Here is a 16,581-nt window from a genome sequence, read left to right on the forward strand (position 1 = left end):
AAAACACCCGCTGGAAGGATACGGACAGAGCCTTGAGTTCAAGAATACGATTGTCCCTGGGGCCCAGCAGGATGGGGCTGGCAGCACAGGGAGTGGAATGGACTTTATCCCTCGCCCTAGAGGGGCGCCGTGAGCAGGGGCATGCAGAGATCTCAGACTCCAACACCGCAGCTAGGGAAGGAGCTGGGCAAACGTTCTCTCCAAGCAAATCTGCCTGTTCCCAGTGAGTGTAAGTGCCCTGAACTACAGCCATTTCCTTAAACGTTTCTATTTTATGATCAAACAGGATGCAAAATATTTGGTCTGTGTGGATGGCTGCAAAGAAAGACAGAAGGAATAATGCCCTGAACTAGCCACAGGGGCTAGAGGAGCACGCGTGGAGATCAGAACTCTGTGCCCCCTCTGCCCTGGTCCTGAGAACATTGGGCACATAGCTAGCACTTGCCAAACGCTAGGAAGTAGAGAAATATCATTATCCACATTTTACAGAGAGGGAGCTGAAGCTCAAAGAGGCTACGTGCTTTGTCCAAGGCCATTCAGCCTTTCTCAGTCACACACACATAGATTTTAAGGCCAAGAGGGACCATCATGAGCATCTAGTCTGACCTCCTGCACATTGCAGGACACAGAACCTCACCCACCTGCTCCTGTGATAGACCCCTAACCTCTGGCTGTGTTACTGAAGTCCTCAAATCATGGTCTAAAGATTCAAATGACAGAGAATCCACCAGTTACACTAGTTTAAACCTGCAAGTGACCTGTGCCCCAGGCTACAGAGGAAGGTGAAAACCCCCCAGGGTCTCTGCCAATCTGACCTGGGGGAAAATTCTTTCCTGAACCCCAAATACAGTAATCAGTTAGCCCCTGAGCATATGGGCAAGACCCACAAGAAGGATACCTGGAAAAGAATTCTCCCCAGCTAGCATCCCATCGCTGGCTACTGGGGATATTTGCTACTGGCAGTCACCAATGGGCAGTCCCGTCATCCCATCCCCTCCGTAAACTTACCAAGCTCAGTCTTGAACGCAGTTAGGTTTTTTGTCTCCACTGCACCCCCTAGAAGGCTGTTCCAGAGCTTCACTCCTCTGATGGGTAGAAACCTTCACCTCATTTCAAACCATTACCAGAACAAGCCGATTCTTCATCCACTCCTCTAGCTTGTGGTTAGCTTCACCTTTCACTTGTGGCAAATAGCATTGTCCTCATTTTATGGGTGGAGAAACGGAGGAACAGAAGGGCTACATTACACTGTGGGCTAGCACCGTGTTTCTTGATGACCAGTCCATGGCCTGGCGCTGATCCCTGAGATCTCCCTGACACAGTTTAGGAAGGCAGCAAGCTGTTCCCTGGTATCAAAAAGGCAGAGAAACACCAGTTCTTGTGGACATAGATCTGGCTTACTCCTCCCCAACACCTGAAAGTTCAGACTAGAGAAGAGGCGGCTTTCTGAGCAAAGCTCCAGCACTGCACCCTGGAGCACAGTTTGCGCTCCCGAAGGGAGGTATTAACAGTCCCCACCCAGAAGCTCTGTGCTGGGTTCTGTCATTCTCCCAGCATCTCCAGCTCCTCCATCGATGAAACTACATTCAACTCAACCAGAGACGGACATATGTTTTGTCTCCTTCTGCTCTGGCTCTGCTACCTTGGCGAAATCAGTCCAGAGCCAACTGATTGTTGGTGGAGTGGACAGAAACTTCCTGAGTGTTAGAAACACTCGACTCTCTGACTGAGCTCAGGCTTTCCCAGAATGACCACTCCAGGAATGGTTCTGCTGGCCCCATCTTGGCAGATATGACACTTGTGCTTTTACCACTTCCCTGGCACAGGAATGTAAAAATGCCCCTTTCCTCAGTGAGTCAGACTGGGAGCAAGTGACAGCCACCATCATTCCTGTCTCTGCTGCCATTTCGTGTCCCACCTGCCTTCTGCACAGCAGTAACTTGCAGGGGGCAATGCCCAGGAAGGGAATGTCCATGTGCCAAGTCTCCAGTCCCATACTACAACTCAGAGCCAGAGCACACCAGCCTATGTGGGGCAGCCCCAGAGCTGCCATGGAATTCATGAAATCCTGTGTTCACATAAGTGAGCATTGAAATAACTCAGGACATTTAACCTGGGCAACTCCAAAGCCAAATCTGAAGAGAGATCAGCCACGTAGGGCTCGGAGTCAGGAGCAGAGGGGTGGGCTGTCCTAGAATCCCCGAGCTCTTTCCATGTGAGGACTAATGGGCGAGGTCTGCACAGTCACAGCACTGTCTCTGGGGTGGGACCAGCAGCATAGAAGCACAACGGCAACTGATTCCTAGCCCACCCACCTGCCCTTTACGACGCATGATTTCTTGGCTGCATGCAGCCAGGTCAGCACTGGCCCAGCTAAATCATCCAGCCAGATTTCCATGATTCAGGGTCAGGCAAGGTGCATGAGCCTGCCACCGCTTCTTCCTGAAGCGACCCCAGGCCAGACCAAGAAAACCAGTTGTGCTCACCTCAGCCTGTTCTCCCCATGCCATTCCTGACAGCTATGTGTGCCCCATCCCAGGGCCTGCTCCACCAGATCCTCAGCAATGCTGCTCTGATTCCTAGGCCACAGTGGTAGCATGGGCACAGCTGCCACCTCTGGGAATCAGAGGAGAATGCTGAGGGCATCTCGGTCACAGCAGACCAATCTTGTTCCAGGGGAGGAATCCCTCCTGAAATCCGAAAGGCTGCAGAGCAGGCGGTTTCCACTGCAGGAGCCTGCCTTAATCACCTTGTGATTTTGTAGCAATCTTAATTTCTTGTATGCCCTCCTGCCCCCCAGCTGAGTACCAATCTTTGCTATGTATAGCTTCACACACCTCTGGGAGGTAGGTCAGGGCTCTTATCCCCATTGTACAGATGGGAAACTGAGGCACAGAGAGACTAAGTACCTAGCCCAAGGTCACACCGGATGTTTGTGGCAGAGCAGGGAATTGAACCTGGATCTAGTGTGCTAACTACGGGGCCACTCTTCGTCTGCAATACATGCCAGCATCCATGAATGCCTAGGCTAGTGCATTTCCAACAAAGATTTCATCCTCCTGTGTGGACAGGGCCTGAGCTCCTCTTCTCCCAAGCAGGGACTGAATGCCAAGCCCGCTGGTTGGAGGGATCTTTGGGAAAGACGCTGCCTCAGGCTGGGCTCAGTGTAGCACAGACCTTTCTTGTGGTGGGATTGGGACATTCAAGAACCACCAGATGAGACCTGACTCAGCAACCTTTGTCCTGCATCTTCTTGGCTGGTTTTTCTTCCAGGGGACGTTCTCACTGGTTTGCAATGTGCCAGGTACATGTAGGGCTCTGCTAAACAATTGTTAACTGGGAGATTTCCCAAGTGCTCAGGACTCTTAAACATAAAAAAGAAGCTTACAAGAAGTGGAAGGTTGGACATATGACCAGGGAAGAGTATAAAAATATTGCTCGGGCATGTAGGAAAGATATCAGGAGGGCCAAATCGCACCTGGAGCTGCAGCTAGCAAGAGATGTCAAGAGTAACAAGAAGGGTTTCTTCAGGTATGTTGGCAACAAGAAGAAAGCCAAGGAAAGTGTGGGCCCCTTACTGAATGAGGGAGGCAACCTAGTGACAGAGGATGTGGAAAAAGCTAATGTACTCAATGCTTTTTTTGCCTCTGTTTTCACTAACAAGGTCAGCTCCCAGACTGCTGCGCTGGGCATCACAGAATGGGGAAGAGATGGCCAGCCCTCTGTGGAGATAGAGGTGGTTAGGGACTATTTAGAAAAGCTGGACGTGCACAAGTCCATGGGGCCGGACGAGTTGCATCCGAGAGTGCTGAAGGAATTGGCGGCTGTGATTGCAGAGCCCTTGGCCATTATCTTTGAAAACTCGTGGCGAACGGGGGAAGTCCCGGATGACTGGAAAAAGGCTAAATGTAGTGCCAATCTTTAAAAAAGGGAAGAAGGAGGATCCTGGGAACTACAGGCCAGTCAGCCTCACCTCAGTCCCTGGAAAAATCATGGAGCAGGTCCTCAAAGAATCAATCCTGAAGCACTTACATGAGAGGAAAGTGATCAGGAACAGTCAGCATGGATTCACCAAGGGAAGGTCATGCCTGACTAATCTAATTGCCTTTTATGATGAGATTACTGGTTCTGTGGATGAAGGGAAAGCAGTGGATGTATTGTTTCTTGACTTTAGCAAAGCTTTTGACACGGTCTCCCACAGTATTCTTGTCAGCAAGTTAAAGAAGTATGGGCTGGATGAATGCACTATAAGGTGGGTAGAAAGCTGGCTAGATTGTCGGGCTCAACGGGTAGTGATCAATGGCTCCATGTCTAGTTGGCAGCCGGTGTCAAGTGGAGTGCCCCAGGGGTCGGTCCTGGGACCGGTTTTGTTCAATATATTCATAAATGATCTGGAGGATGGTGTGGATTGCACTCTCAGCAAATTTGCGGATGATACTAAACTGGGAGGAGTGGTAGATAACGCTGGAGGGGAGGGATAGGATACAGAAGGACCTAGACAAATTGGAGGATTGGGCCAAAAGAAATCTGATGAGGTTCAATAAGGATAAGTGCAGGGTCCTGCACTTAGGATGGAAGAATCCAATGCACCGCTACAGACTAGGGACCGAATGGCTCGGCAGCAGTTCTGCGGAAAAGGACCTAGGGGTGACAGTGGACGAGAAGCTGGATATGAGTCAACAGTGTGCCCTTGTTGCCAAGAAGGCCAATGGCATTTTGGGATGTATAAGTAGGGGCATAGCGAGCAGATCGAGGGACGTGATCGTTCCCCTCTATTCGACACTGGTGAGGCCTCATCTGGAGTACTATGTCCAGTTTTGGGCCCCACACTACAAGAAGGATGTGGATAAATTGGAGAGAGTCCAGCGAAGGGCAACAAAAATGATTAGGGGTCTAGAGCACATGACTTATGAGGAGAGGCTGAGGGAGCTGGGATTGTTTAGTCTGCAGAAGAGAAGAATGAGGGGGGATTTGATAGCTGCTTTCAACTACCTGAAAGGGGGTTCCAAAGAGGATGGCTCTAGACTGTTCTCAATGGTAGCAGATGACAGAACGAGGAGTAATGGTCTCAAGTTGCAATGGGGGAGGTTTAGATTGGATATTAGGAAAAACTTTTTCACTAAGAGGGTGGTGAAACACTGGAATGCGTTACCTAGGGAGGTGGTAGAATCTCCTTCCTTAGAGGCTTTTAAGGTCAGGCTTGACAAAGCCCTGGCTGGGATGATTTAACTGGGAATTGGTCCTGCTTCGAGCAGGGGGTTGGACTAGATGACCTTCTGGGGTCCCTTCCAATCCTGATATTCTATGATTCTATGACTGTCTCCCAAATCTCACCTGGACCCTTTTGATGTGTATGGCCACTGTGATGCCCTCCCACACTCCACCAGGCTCTGCCCCCAGGAACTGCTGGTCCTCTGGAGCAATGCATGGGGACCCCCAGGCTCAGCAGCCAGGAGGCGGGGCTGACAGGCGAGGGGTAACATTCCCAGGTGCCTGGCTGACTTAAGGGCCTAAGGCCAGTTTCAGGAGTGAGCGCAGCACTGGTTCTCAATGGGGTTCAGGCGCCCAAGGGCATAAATCACATGCCAAATGCTCCTAAATCACTCAGGTGCTTTTGAAAAAAAACCCGGAGGCTCAGAAGAGAGCTGGCTCCTCCTGTGCGGACAGGACAAAGGAGCGGCCCCCACCGCCGCCTGGAGCCCCCGAAACGGGGGCAGAGTCTGGCGTGTCCCCGACCCCCATGGCAGGAGGCCGGGCGCGGCGGAGCGGGCGCGACGATGGGGAGCCGGGAGCCCTCGGAAGGAGGCAGGTAGGGCCGCGCCGCGCGGCTGGCCAGCTCCCCGCCCCCTCAAGGCGAGCCGAGCCGAGCCGAGCCGGGCCGGGCCGGGCGGTGCATGCTCCGGCCACGTGACCCGCTGACTGCAGCCAGCCGCGCCGAGGCTCCCCCTGCGCTGCGCTCCCAGCCGGCCGGAGCAGCCTGTGCGCGATCCCCGGAGCCGCCGGAGCTGCGCCATGGTGAGCCTGGCTTCTCGGCCGCCCGGCGCGGCGGGGCGGGGCGGGGCGCTGGGGGTCCCACCTGCAGTCAGACCCCCTCGTGCCCTTGCGGGAGCCAGGCGCTGCGCCCTTAGGTGGGGGATGCGCTGCGGCAGCGGGCTCCATCCAGGCCGGGGAGCGCCGGGGCCGCTTGGCCGGGCATGCTCGGAGGGCGGGGAGTGCCGGCTGGGGTCCGCTGGCCAGCGCCAGGCGCTGGGAGCCGGGGGGGGGCACGGCCAGTGAGTGTGGGACCGCCCGGCGCCGGGCTGGGCTTGCAGAAGTTGGAGGCGAAGCAGAGCAAGGTGCCAAAGTCTCTGCCCTACCCTGGCCCGCGGGCAGCTTCTCACCTGCCTTGAAAAGGCTCAGGACTCCCGCCGCAGCGGTGTGCAGGTCAGAGCCCCCCGGCTTCCTCCCTCATCCTTCCAGCCACCTGCGGGGACCTGGGCCGGCGGAAGAGGCAGGGCAGATCAGCACTAGCTCCAAGCAGTGGGCGCTCGAGCTCGGCCCAGCATGGGAGTCTGCCCAGAGAGCAGGGAGAGAGAGGTGCCATGGTACTGGGTGGGACTCACACCCCGAGGTCAGTGCCACCTTTCACACTGACCCCCGCGCCCACCTTGTGATGAGGCTCATGGCACACACGCATCCATCCTCATCCAAAACACCTCGGGGGGAGGGAGGCAGGGCCCATGCGAGAGAAACAGTCACAGGGGTCAGCCCCACGGGGCAGGACGTGACACCCCCCCCCCCCCATGAACCACAGGAGAGAGAAAGACACAGATGGTTCCTACCACAGTTCCCAGCATATTCCTAACAGGGACCTGGGGAGCAAAACACAAGCACAGCAGCCAGTGCTATCAGAAACCATGCCAGCCTGCGGATGGGACCCCAGGAAGAGAGAGGCACACAGAGATCAGTGCAACCTTGCAATCCATCTAGCTTCTCATACTGTGCCCATCACCATGTTGTCTGGGCACCTACATGTAGCCCTCATCCTGGCATGGGAGCCCTTGAAGGAGAAATACAGATCAAAGCTATAGTTCAAACTATAACCGTTCTCCTGCAGTGCATACCTAACATGCAGAGCAGCGCCCCCTTCCATCCAATCGCACAAGGGACCGGAAAGGGGAAGGAGTACACAGAAAAGCAGTGACAGCCTTCTGGAAGTGCCTTGCCTTTATTAACGTATTGCCCCAGGCATCGAAATCCCTGGAGTTTCCATCATGTAGCATGGCACGGGGATTGGGGCAGCTATAAGGATATATGCAGCTGCTAAAGCTCTTGACTAGCTTCAGGCAAAGGAATATGAGCTGGGGACAGCCTCAAAGGAAATCCCAGTACAGGATCTGCTCTGTAGTTACCAGGGCTGGAAACACATTGTCCCTTTGGGTCATGTGACTCGTGCTCATTAATATTCGGGTTGTGACTCAAAGTCACCCAAGCCAGGAACCTGGCAGCAAAAGGTGACCCTGCTTCCTTCAGCCGTGACCGTATGCACCAGCAGGCATTGGGCACCAGGGGAGGTTGAGTTCTGTCAGTTTGTGTCCCTTGTTCTGTCACTGGGAAGTTGTTTACCCATTTCTTGGAAGGGAAGAAGGTCTGTTCTGGGAGATGGGCTCCAAGGTGAAGTTTGTTTCCCGGAGCATTTAGCTACTGCCCCTTCAGCTGCTGTCCCTTTCTCCTCAAAATCTCCTGAGACCAAAGTGACACCGGACTGGGTAGGAGGCAGCTGATCTTCCAGGCCAGGACAAGGCACAGGGCCAGGGACCAATGCAACTTATGCAAGAGTGTATATGGGCCAGGGTAGAGTGCATTAGAGTGTGGCTGCAATTAGAAAAGTCAGTGCAGAATAGGTCCCATAGGACTGGTGTTTACTATCAAAGACTTTGAGAGCAAATCGATGCAATTTGCAAATCGAAAGTTGGTGTTGCAAGCATCAGCACCGGGCGCTCAGCATGGGAGCCGAGCTGGTGGTTTCTGCTACGCACACTGGCACCAAGCAAAAGGTTCTGCCGTGGGAACTTCTCTGACTGTTGGTGGAGGCAGAATTGCATCCAGCTTGTGCTTTCGTAATTCTATAGTAAAAGTAAAATGAACAGAGCTGGCTTTCCACCTCACGCAGATGTGTACAGCTAGAAGGGGTTACTGTGGTTTACTACAAATGCACTTTAAACATAGAAATCCAGCCCAAATGAGGCCTGTCTGAGAGCAACATGTTTCCCTGGTAAAACATAAGGTGGAGACTAAGGAAACTTGCAGAACAAATAGGCAAAACAGTAAAATTCTAGTAAACGTTTGATGGATATCACAATTTGGAAGGCTGTGGCAGAGTTGGTGGATCCAGGGAGGCAGTTGGAGAGGTTAAGGGGACGGCAGAAAAGTGAAAGCCCCTCTTTCCATTGGCCTTCACCACAGGGAGTGGTGGGTGAAATACCAGCCCTGGCCTTACTCCTCACAGACGGAGGAGGTGAGATGTCAGAGAAAGGAGAATAGGCAGCTCGCAAAATTACACGGCACTCAACAGGGCTTGGTGGCATCATTGTTAATAACCATGTATATAGATTCTTCGATTCCCTTCCAAAGCCAGAAGGGACTACTGTGATCATCTAGTCTGACCTCCTGCATAGTACAGACCAGACTGCTGTCCTGAAATACAGCATTCCCTTGCAGAACGTGGAGTTCTGCCCCAAAGGGATTACTGCCCAGTGGCTCTGTCAGAACTACCTGTGGAGCTATCTGACCTACCCTTTAGAAATATGCAATGTAGCATTCGATAACCGCTTGGCTGCCAGGCAGACAGCATTGTAGCCATCTCGACAATGGATCAAAGGTAACATGCAGGATTTAGGGGCCAGTGAGCCATGTTTAAGTACCAGGACAAATAGTGAAGTCACTAAAGAGGATAAAAAGCAGCTAGAGGAATGTGTTGTAATCGGCTTGGCTTCTCTAAGGCTGTGCGTACAGGTTAGAAACCCGTCACACTTTCTGAAAGACTTAAAATCAGATTGGTGAATTGAATTTATAAAATTGTGAGCAAGTTTCTCCCAAGGGGCTACTGAAGGGCAAGTGTGCTCTGAAAAGGGTCTGTGTAAAAAGATGCTTTCTGATGTGAATTCAGAACTGTGTTTCCTTGCTTAGCCCTGCCCAGCCAGCCCAGTGATGGGAGAGGAAGCTGGAGTCTATCCCCATTAACCCTGGAGAGCTGCCCCAGCTAAGTTAGCAGAGCTGGATTCTATTTCTTCTTCTGCATCATCAGCAGAGTTGTTTAGTAAATTCCAGTGAAATACACCTGTAACCCTTCTGCCCGTCAGAGTTGGCAGCAACAAGGGCCGGGTTCAGTATCTAGGGGTTCCAGTCCAATAACACAATGCAAAACTGGCTCGAGCCCCCACCCAGTGACCTGGGACAAATATATACCACCCCCGCTTACAAGCACAGAGTCTGAGTGTAGCAAAAGCCTTTTAATAACGGAGAGAAGCAATGTGGCATTATGTTAGGGAAACACCACCAACAGGATTCATAACACAACCCATGAGCAAAAACCCATCCCCAGCAAATTGGGCCTTTGGTTCTTGAGTCCAGCAACCCAAAAGTCACGCAAAGTCCCAAAAGTCCAACAACCCAAAAGTCTCTGTTTCTGGTCAGTGCAGCCCCAGAGTTCAAAAGTTTATCTTCAGAGTTTTACCTCCCAACCTGGGTGGAGATGGGGGGGGGGGGCAGTTTAAGGGGCACCTTATGTGGCCGAAGCCAATTGCCCCACCTCTCCTTGGGGCTCTGCTCTGCTCCACCAGCCATCCTGTGAGCCACTCCAGCTGTCTTGCAAACTGCTCCGCTCCACCAGCCGTGCCACGAACTGCTCCAGCCATCCCACAAACTACTCCACAATATAGCTTCAGACCCCTCCCCCACCCCCTTAACACAACACTCAATGATTTCAGCTCTTAGTAATTTTAGCTCTTTAGTGATTTCAGCTTGTAGTAGGGGAGCCTCAGTGCTGGTGCACCATTGGCCCAAAGTGATGTCAGCTTAGCAGCCAGTAACTAGACTCCTATTGGAATCAAAATTAGCTCTGATAGTCCACAGTGGAGACAGTGCAACTGGAATGTAGGACCCTCACCAGGAGGCCCATACCACTACACATGAATACCTATCCCCAGCTGCTCTCCCTTCACTAAGTTTTGGAACCCATGACCCTTGCCTAGCGAGTGCTGCTTAGTTGATGGTGAGTCCCTCCATCATAACAAAAGGCCAAGTACAGTTCCACAGTCCTTGATTCACATAATCAGGATAATAACACTTTATTTTTCCTGCCCCAATAACAAAGAAACTGAGGATCCCACAGCAGCCAAAGTGACCATCTAGGCAGGAAGAAAAGGAGTACTCGTGGCACCTTAGAGACTAACCAATTTATTTGAGCATAAGCTTTCGTGAGCAAAAGTTTTCCACAGTATGCATCCGATGAAATGAGCTGTAGCTCACGAAAGCTTATGCTCAAATAAATTGGTTAGTCTCTAAGGTGCCACGAGTACTCCTTTTCTCTGAAACCTGTCATCTAGGCAGGGTGGGTGTGCCTATGCAAATGAGATCAGCCCCTGAAGTTCTTTTCCACAACCCACCACGACTCGCCACCAGATGTCAGGGTAGCGCTCATCCTGACTCTGCTTACACACCTTTGCAAACCCACGCTAGATGAGGTAGCACAAGTGTCGTTGTGGGCCTGATTTGGTCTTCAGGCCTTATATCAGGGGTGCTGATGTGTAAGAAGAAAAGATTCCAGCTTGATTTCCAGAGCTGTTTGAGTATTTGCAGTTAGGAACGTCCATGCTTATAAACTGTGCTCATTCAATCTGGAATTATTGAGAGATGGAAATGCTGTGCGCTGCAGTGCCATGGGAGGGTTGCTGCTCACAAAAGAGCAGCACTTTGAGGAAACGTGATGCCACAGCGTGGAAGGGGAAGACCTGCTGTGGCTTAAAAACTGGTTAGGAGAGAGGGAGCCCTGAGCAAACCCAGCCTAGACAGGGCCTGCCACTGAGCTCCTTTCAGGAGTGCTGGTGCTCAGAACGTTTATTGGGGATGGAAAGCAAGGTGGTAACATGATGTTAGTGAGAATTTAAGGCTCGATTGGATCCTGAAAAGGCACAAAGTGACCTGGCAAAGCTAAGGAACTGGTGACCTGATGGTAGATTAGTCGGTGCAGTCGTCGCAAGGTCACAGACCTAGGAATGTGCGATTTCAGTTACTCAGACAGGCTGGACAGTGGTGAACTGGAGTAAAATATTCTAGGTGTCCATGGGGAGAGTTCAGGGCAGATGTGCTCAGGGGCTAGCTGTTGTCAGGAGGGGGTGTGATGGCAGGTTGTATTAAAAAGGAATAGAGGTTAATGTACAAAAGATTAGAATGCCATCTGAATTGAGGGTACATCGTTGTGCGGATAGAGTCATCTTATCTCAGAAAAGATGCAGATGAAATTGGAGACCCGGAGAAGAACAATGAACATGGCTGAGTGTGTGTGTTAGGGCAGGGGCTACCAGGCAAGGAGATTAGCAAGCTGAGGGCTGTACCATTGAGGAACAGGAAGAGTAAGAGAAATGGGTTAAGTGTGAAATACAATGATTCATACATTCTAAGACCAGAAGGGATCATTGTGATCATCTAGTCTGACCCCTGCATAACACAGGCCAGAGACCTGCCCTGTATTAATTCCTGGTTGAACTAGAGCAGAGCTTTTAGAAAACCAGCCAGTCTTGATTTTAAAATGGCCAGTGATGGAGAATCCACCACAACCTCTGGCAAGTTGTTCCAATGGGTAATTACTCTCAACCGTTAAAAACGTACATCTCGTTTCCAGTCTAGCTTCAAATTCCAGCCATTGGATCCCATGAGACCTCTCTCTGCTAGGCTGAGGAGCTCTCTAGTATCACATTTCCGTTCCCCATGGATGTACTTACGGGCTGCGATCGAGTCACCCCTTAACCTTCCCTTGTTAAGCTAAACAGCTCATGCTCCTCAAGTCTCTCACTGTAATCATTCTTGTGGCTCGTCTCTGAACCTTCTCCAATTTAACATTCTTTTTTATTTGTGTAAACGAGAACTGGACACAGATTCCAGCAGCAGTCGCACCTGTGCCAAATACAGAGGTAACATAACCTCTCTACTCCTACTCGAGATTCTCCTGTTTATGCATCCCAGGATCACATTAGCCCTTTTGGCCACAGTGTCTCCCGGGGGCTGCTGACTGGCATAGTGGAGGCCAAGAATTGCTCCTGTGTGTCCCATCACATAGTATGAGGTAAAGGGAGCCATTAAGATTAAAAGGCGATGGAAGGAAGTGTTTTCAACGTGGCACGTAACTAACTGGTGAAACGCTGCAACATGGCGTTGTTGAGGCAAGTCACTAGTGAGGTCTAATAAAGGCTCAGCCATCCCGTGGAGAAGAATAGTATCTGCAGTGACCCTAACTAAGGGAATGTCTACACTATGAAATTAGGTTGAATTTATAGAAGTCGATTTTTTAGAAGGCAGTTTTATATAGTCGATTGTGTGTGTCCCCACACTAATGCACTAAGCGCATTAAGTCGGCAGAGTGCGTCCACAGTACCGTGGCTAACTTCGACTTCCGGAGCATTGCACTGTGGGTAGCTATCCCACAGTTCCTCATCCCCAAAATCCTCATCCCTGTTGCGTGAGACTCCCCTCTTGCAGGAGTCCATGTACGGGGGGGGCAGTGGTAGGGGCACCCCCTAGAATTGCATGCAGCTCATCATAGAAGCAGCATGTCTGGGGCTCTGATCCAGAGTGGCCGTTTGCCTCTTGGGTTTTTTGGTAGGCTTGCCTGAGCTCCTTAAGTTTCACGCGGCACTGCTGCAGGTCCCTGTGATAACCTCTGTCCTTCCTGCCCTTGGAGATTGTTTTAAAATATTTTGGCATTTCGTCTTTTGGAACGGAGTTCTGATAGCACGGATTCATCTCCCTATACAGCAATCAGATCCAGTATCTCCCGTTCGGTCCATGCTGGAGCTCTTTTGCTATTCTGGGACTCCATGGTCACCTCTGCTGATGAGCTCGCCACACGGGCCAAACAGGAAATGAAATTCAAAAGTTCGTGGGGCTTTTCCTGTCTACGTGGCCAGTGCATCCGAGTTGAGAGTGCTGTCCAGAGCGATCACAATGGAGCACTGTGGGATAGCTCCCAGAGGCCAATACCGTCGAATTGCGTCCACACTAACCCAAATTCCACCTGGCGATGTTGATTTCAGCGCTAATCCCCTCGTTGGGGAGGAGTACAGAAATCAATTTTAAGAGTCCATTAAGTCGACAAAAATGGCTTCGTCGTGTGGACGGGTGCAGGGTTAAATCGATCTAACGCTGCTAAATTCGACCTAAACGCGTAGTGTAGACCAGGGCTAAGATAAAATAGAAGGGCTGTCAATACTCATGCCTCATGACATCACTGGGAGCAGGAAGTAATATCCTCCCATGCTCTAGTGAATCATTCAGTATCGATCCCTGTCAGGCAAGATACTGGACTAAGGGAGCCTCTCTGTTTGTCTGTTCTTGTATGCCTCTGTCCCTCCAGGTGTGCCCACCGAATGAGGTCAGGGAGACAACATATGGTGTTTCAAACAGGCTTAGCTGGACATTGCAAAAGGACGGGACCCCAACATGCCAGAGACCGAGAGATGGGAAATGATTGAGTCGCGGGGCTGGGAGCCCCTGTACTCCCAGGAGGTCAGGGCAGCGAGATGCTCTCCCTGCTCATGTTCCTCTGGAACAAATAGCTGTCTTGAGTCATGAAGTAGAGCTGTTTTAGTTCCAGGCAGCAGTGGCTGTCATGCTACTGGATTCACATCTGGATCCCACGTGTGGCTAGGGACACCCTGTCATTCAAACCTCATGCTGAGCGAGATGGGGGGCAGTATGATGATCCCAAGATGCTGGGGCTGTAATAACAGTAATTAGTGAAAAGAAAAGGAGGACTTGTGGCACTGTAGAGACTAACAAATAAGGTGTCACAAGTCCTCCTTTTCTTTTTGCGAATACAGACTAACACGGCTGCTACTCTGAAACCAGTAATTAGTGAGCGTGCACTTTTGTTTATGAGGCAGCCCCACCCATGCTCTTTGCTAACAAAATAGAGACAAAATCCAGTTTACCCTAGGGGATGAAATCTGCTGGGATAGCTGAGCCTCCGGACCCAGGGCATGGGGGGCAAAGAACTCAACTCTCGTCATCAGCGGCCAGAGACGATAGTGCCAGCTTTTGAACAGGATATGAAACTGAGGCTCTGCCCACTGATGGGCATGAGAAACCCCATGGCATACTTCCCAACAGGAGGGGGTTTCTCTTGCTGTCATGAGAAAATGCCAACCTGGAGGGTTACATACTACCAACCAACGTACCCCTGCCATTTCCTTGGGGTCTTACTTTCCACTGTCTACTCTGACCTGTGGATAGTGGTGCTGTGCACTGTTAAACTGCCGCTGCATTCCACCCCTGAGGTGGCTGCATTTCACTGTTGTACATGATCTGTATAGCGTTTGCATATCAGTTTGCTACATTTGTGTATGTTTGTAAATGGTTTTGGGATGAAAAGAGCTGTGTCCCTTGGTGGTGCTGCTGTTATCAGTGACCGTTGGGAGACATTTCAGACTCTCCCGGAAAGTACCCATCTGAAACAGCCCCGGCTGGACTGGCCAGCAGGGGTAGCTGTCTGCAGCCTGCTCTGCCCCTCCACCCGGCGTGAGCAGCGAAGCCCGCCCAGCGAGAGGCTGGAACTCCTCGGCGTTAGCCAGGGGCTGCCCTGGTGGTAAGAGACTGTGGAGGCAGCTGGTCAGCAGGAGCAGGTAGGCTCTGGCGTTCGCTGCTTTCTCTGGGCACAGTGGGACTGTCGTCTCCGTGCCCAGGGGCGCTGTGCCCAGTGACAATGAGCCTTCCCACGGCTGTGCACGTTCTCACTGCTGATGAGTGACGAGTGGCTCCTGTCGGCGAGCCTGAGCGGATCTCTGGTGGCTGCCCGTGTGCTGGCGTCATTGCTGTCTCCTGAAAGGTCTGGCTCTGCAGGGAACCGGAGTACATTTCAGGGTGGCTCTTGCTCCCAGTCTCTTGCTTCCAGCTGCTTGGTCTGCTGCAGGCCTGAACCCTGGCAGGGGAGACCCAAGGGCTGGGGATGGGGGGGTTAGTTCTGCTCTGGGAATGGAGCAAGCTCAGGAGCTGAGATGGCAGGCGCTTCTGTTATCACTACAAACAGCTGCTGCAGGCTGGCTGGGACCATGGCTCTGTCCGCTCCCCCGTCCCCCCTTGCTGTGCTGATGGGGCTCATAAAGGCAGCATGGTCTGAGGTCAGATCACCGGACTGGGAGTCAGGACATTGTGCTCCTCCTAGACCCATCTCTGCCACTGATTCCCTGGAGACCTTGGGCGAGTCACTGCCCCTCTTTGTACCTCAGTTTCTCCATGTGTGAAATGAGGATCGTGATCCTGTCCCACAGTGCGGGAGAGGGCTTAGCAGGTGAACGTCTGTAAGGTATTGTCAGCTTCCTGCGTGGAGGGATTGCGGAAGTGCTCAGCGTCATGATTTGATTGCTTTTCCTGTGTAAGATGGAGTGCTCCACTCCCCACCCTGCCACCCCAAACCAGGGTGAGACCCTGGCTGTCAGCTCAGCTTTCCTCAGGTGCCCTGTCCGCCCAGCATGGACACTGAAGAAGCCATCACCTTGTTCTTTAGAGCAGAGGGTGACCTGGCCCTCTAGGCCAGCTTGCCCCTACTGTTGTGCTTTGTGCTGTCCATCCTCCACCCCAGAAGTGGCTGCCTTTCAGTGGTGCTGGATGTAGAGAGAGCTTAGAGGCCTGCCTTTGCTTGTGGGTGAGGGACTGTAAGCGTGTGTTCCTGAGCGTGTGCCAACTCTGGGAGGGCATGGGGCTGTGTGGACATAAGGCTGTTTCGGAGAAGGAGAAAGCTGTTGCACCAGGCCTCTCCATCCTTTCCAGAAACAGAATCCGTCTAACTCCCCATGACTCTGCCTCAGTCATTTTCCCAAGTAACTTGCTGCACATGGCTAGGGGGCCATGTTCGTCCCAGCTGTCATGCCAGTGGTGCATGACTGATCTCTCCCTAGGGATGAGTTGTTTGCCTGAAGGGGTTTGTATGTCCCCTGGTGTGACGTTATTGACATAATCTGGGACTGTATAGATCATTGTTGCAACCAAAGTCCTGTAGTGGCACCAAATCTTATATAAAAGGGGTTGAATGAGGTGTCTAAGACAAGGTTATGGTTTGCTGGTTATGATTATGCTGTCTATGTGTGTATCATTTTTGTAGTTGAAGTTATGAATATTGGCTCTGTACCGTCTGTAGTTCAAACTTGTGCTGTGCTTCTGGGTGACACCCCAGACAAGTTGGTGTCAGCTCTGCCTAGCCTGCTGGATGGCCCATTAAGGACCATCAGCTACACAACTGACCCATTGAGAGAAGGCAGACATGCCTTGGGACTCAGCAAGGTGTGCAGGGACCTGCCTATGGACAGAACTCTGAGGTGTTTCCAGGCCACG

General features: G+C 51.8%; 1 protein-coding gene across 4 annotated transcripts in view; it reads left to right on the forward strand.

The window, feature by feature from the left end:
• Positions 1-5,513: 5,513 nt before the first annotated feature.
• Positions 5,514-16,581, forward strand: part of SEPTIN4 (septin 4) — a 65,902-nt gene continuing 54,834 nt past the window's right edge. Inside the window, exon 1 of one of the 4 annotated variants that reach the window (XM_074974733.1) lies at positions 5,514-5,809. In XM_074974733.1, the coding sequence (XP_074830834.1) occupies positions 5,741-5,809 (69 nt within the window). In that variant the 5' untranslated portion in view covers positions 5,514-5,740. Of the gene's footprint in view, positions 5,810-5,942; positions 6,016-16,581 lie in introns of those variants that run through there. The other 3 variants (XM_074974730.1, XM_074974735.1, XM_074974732.1) reach the window with 3 other exon arrangements.

This window comes from Natator depressus, chromosome 17, assembly GCF_965152275.1.
Source record: "Natator depressus isolate rNatDep1 chromosome 17, rNatDep2.hap1, whole genome shotgun sequence".
Taxonomy (NCBI): domain Eukaryota; kingdom Metazoa; phylum Chordata; order Testudines; family Cheloniidae; genus Natator; species Natator depressus.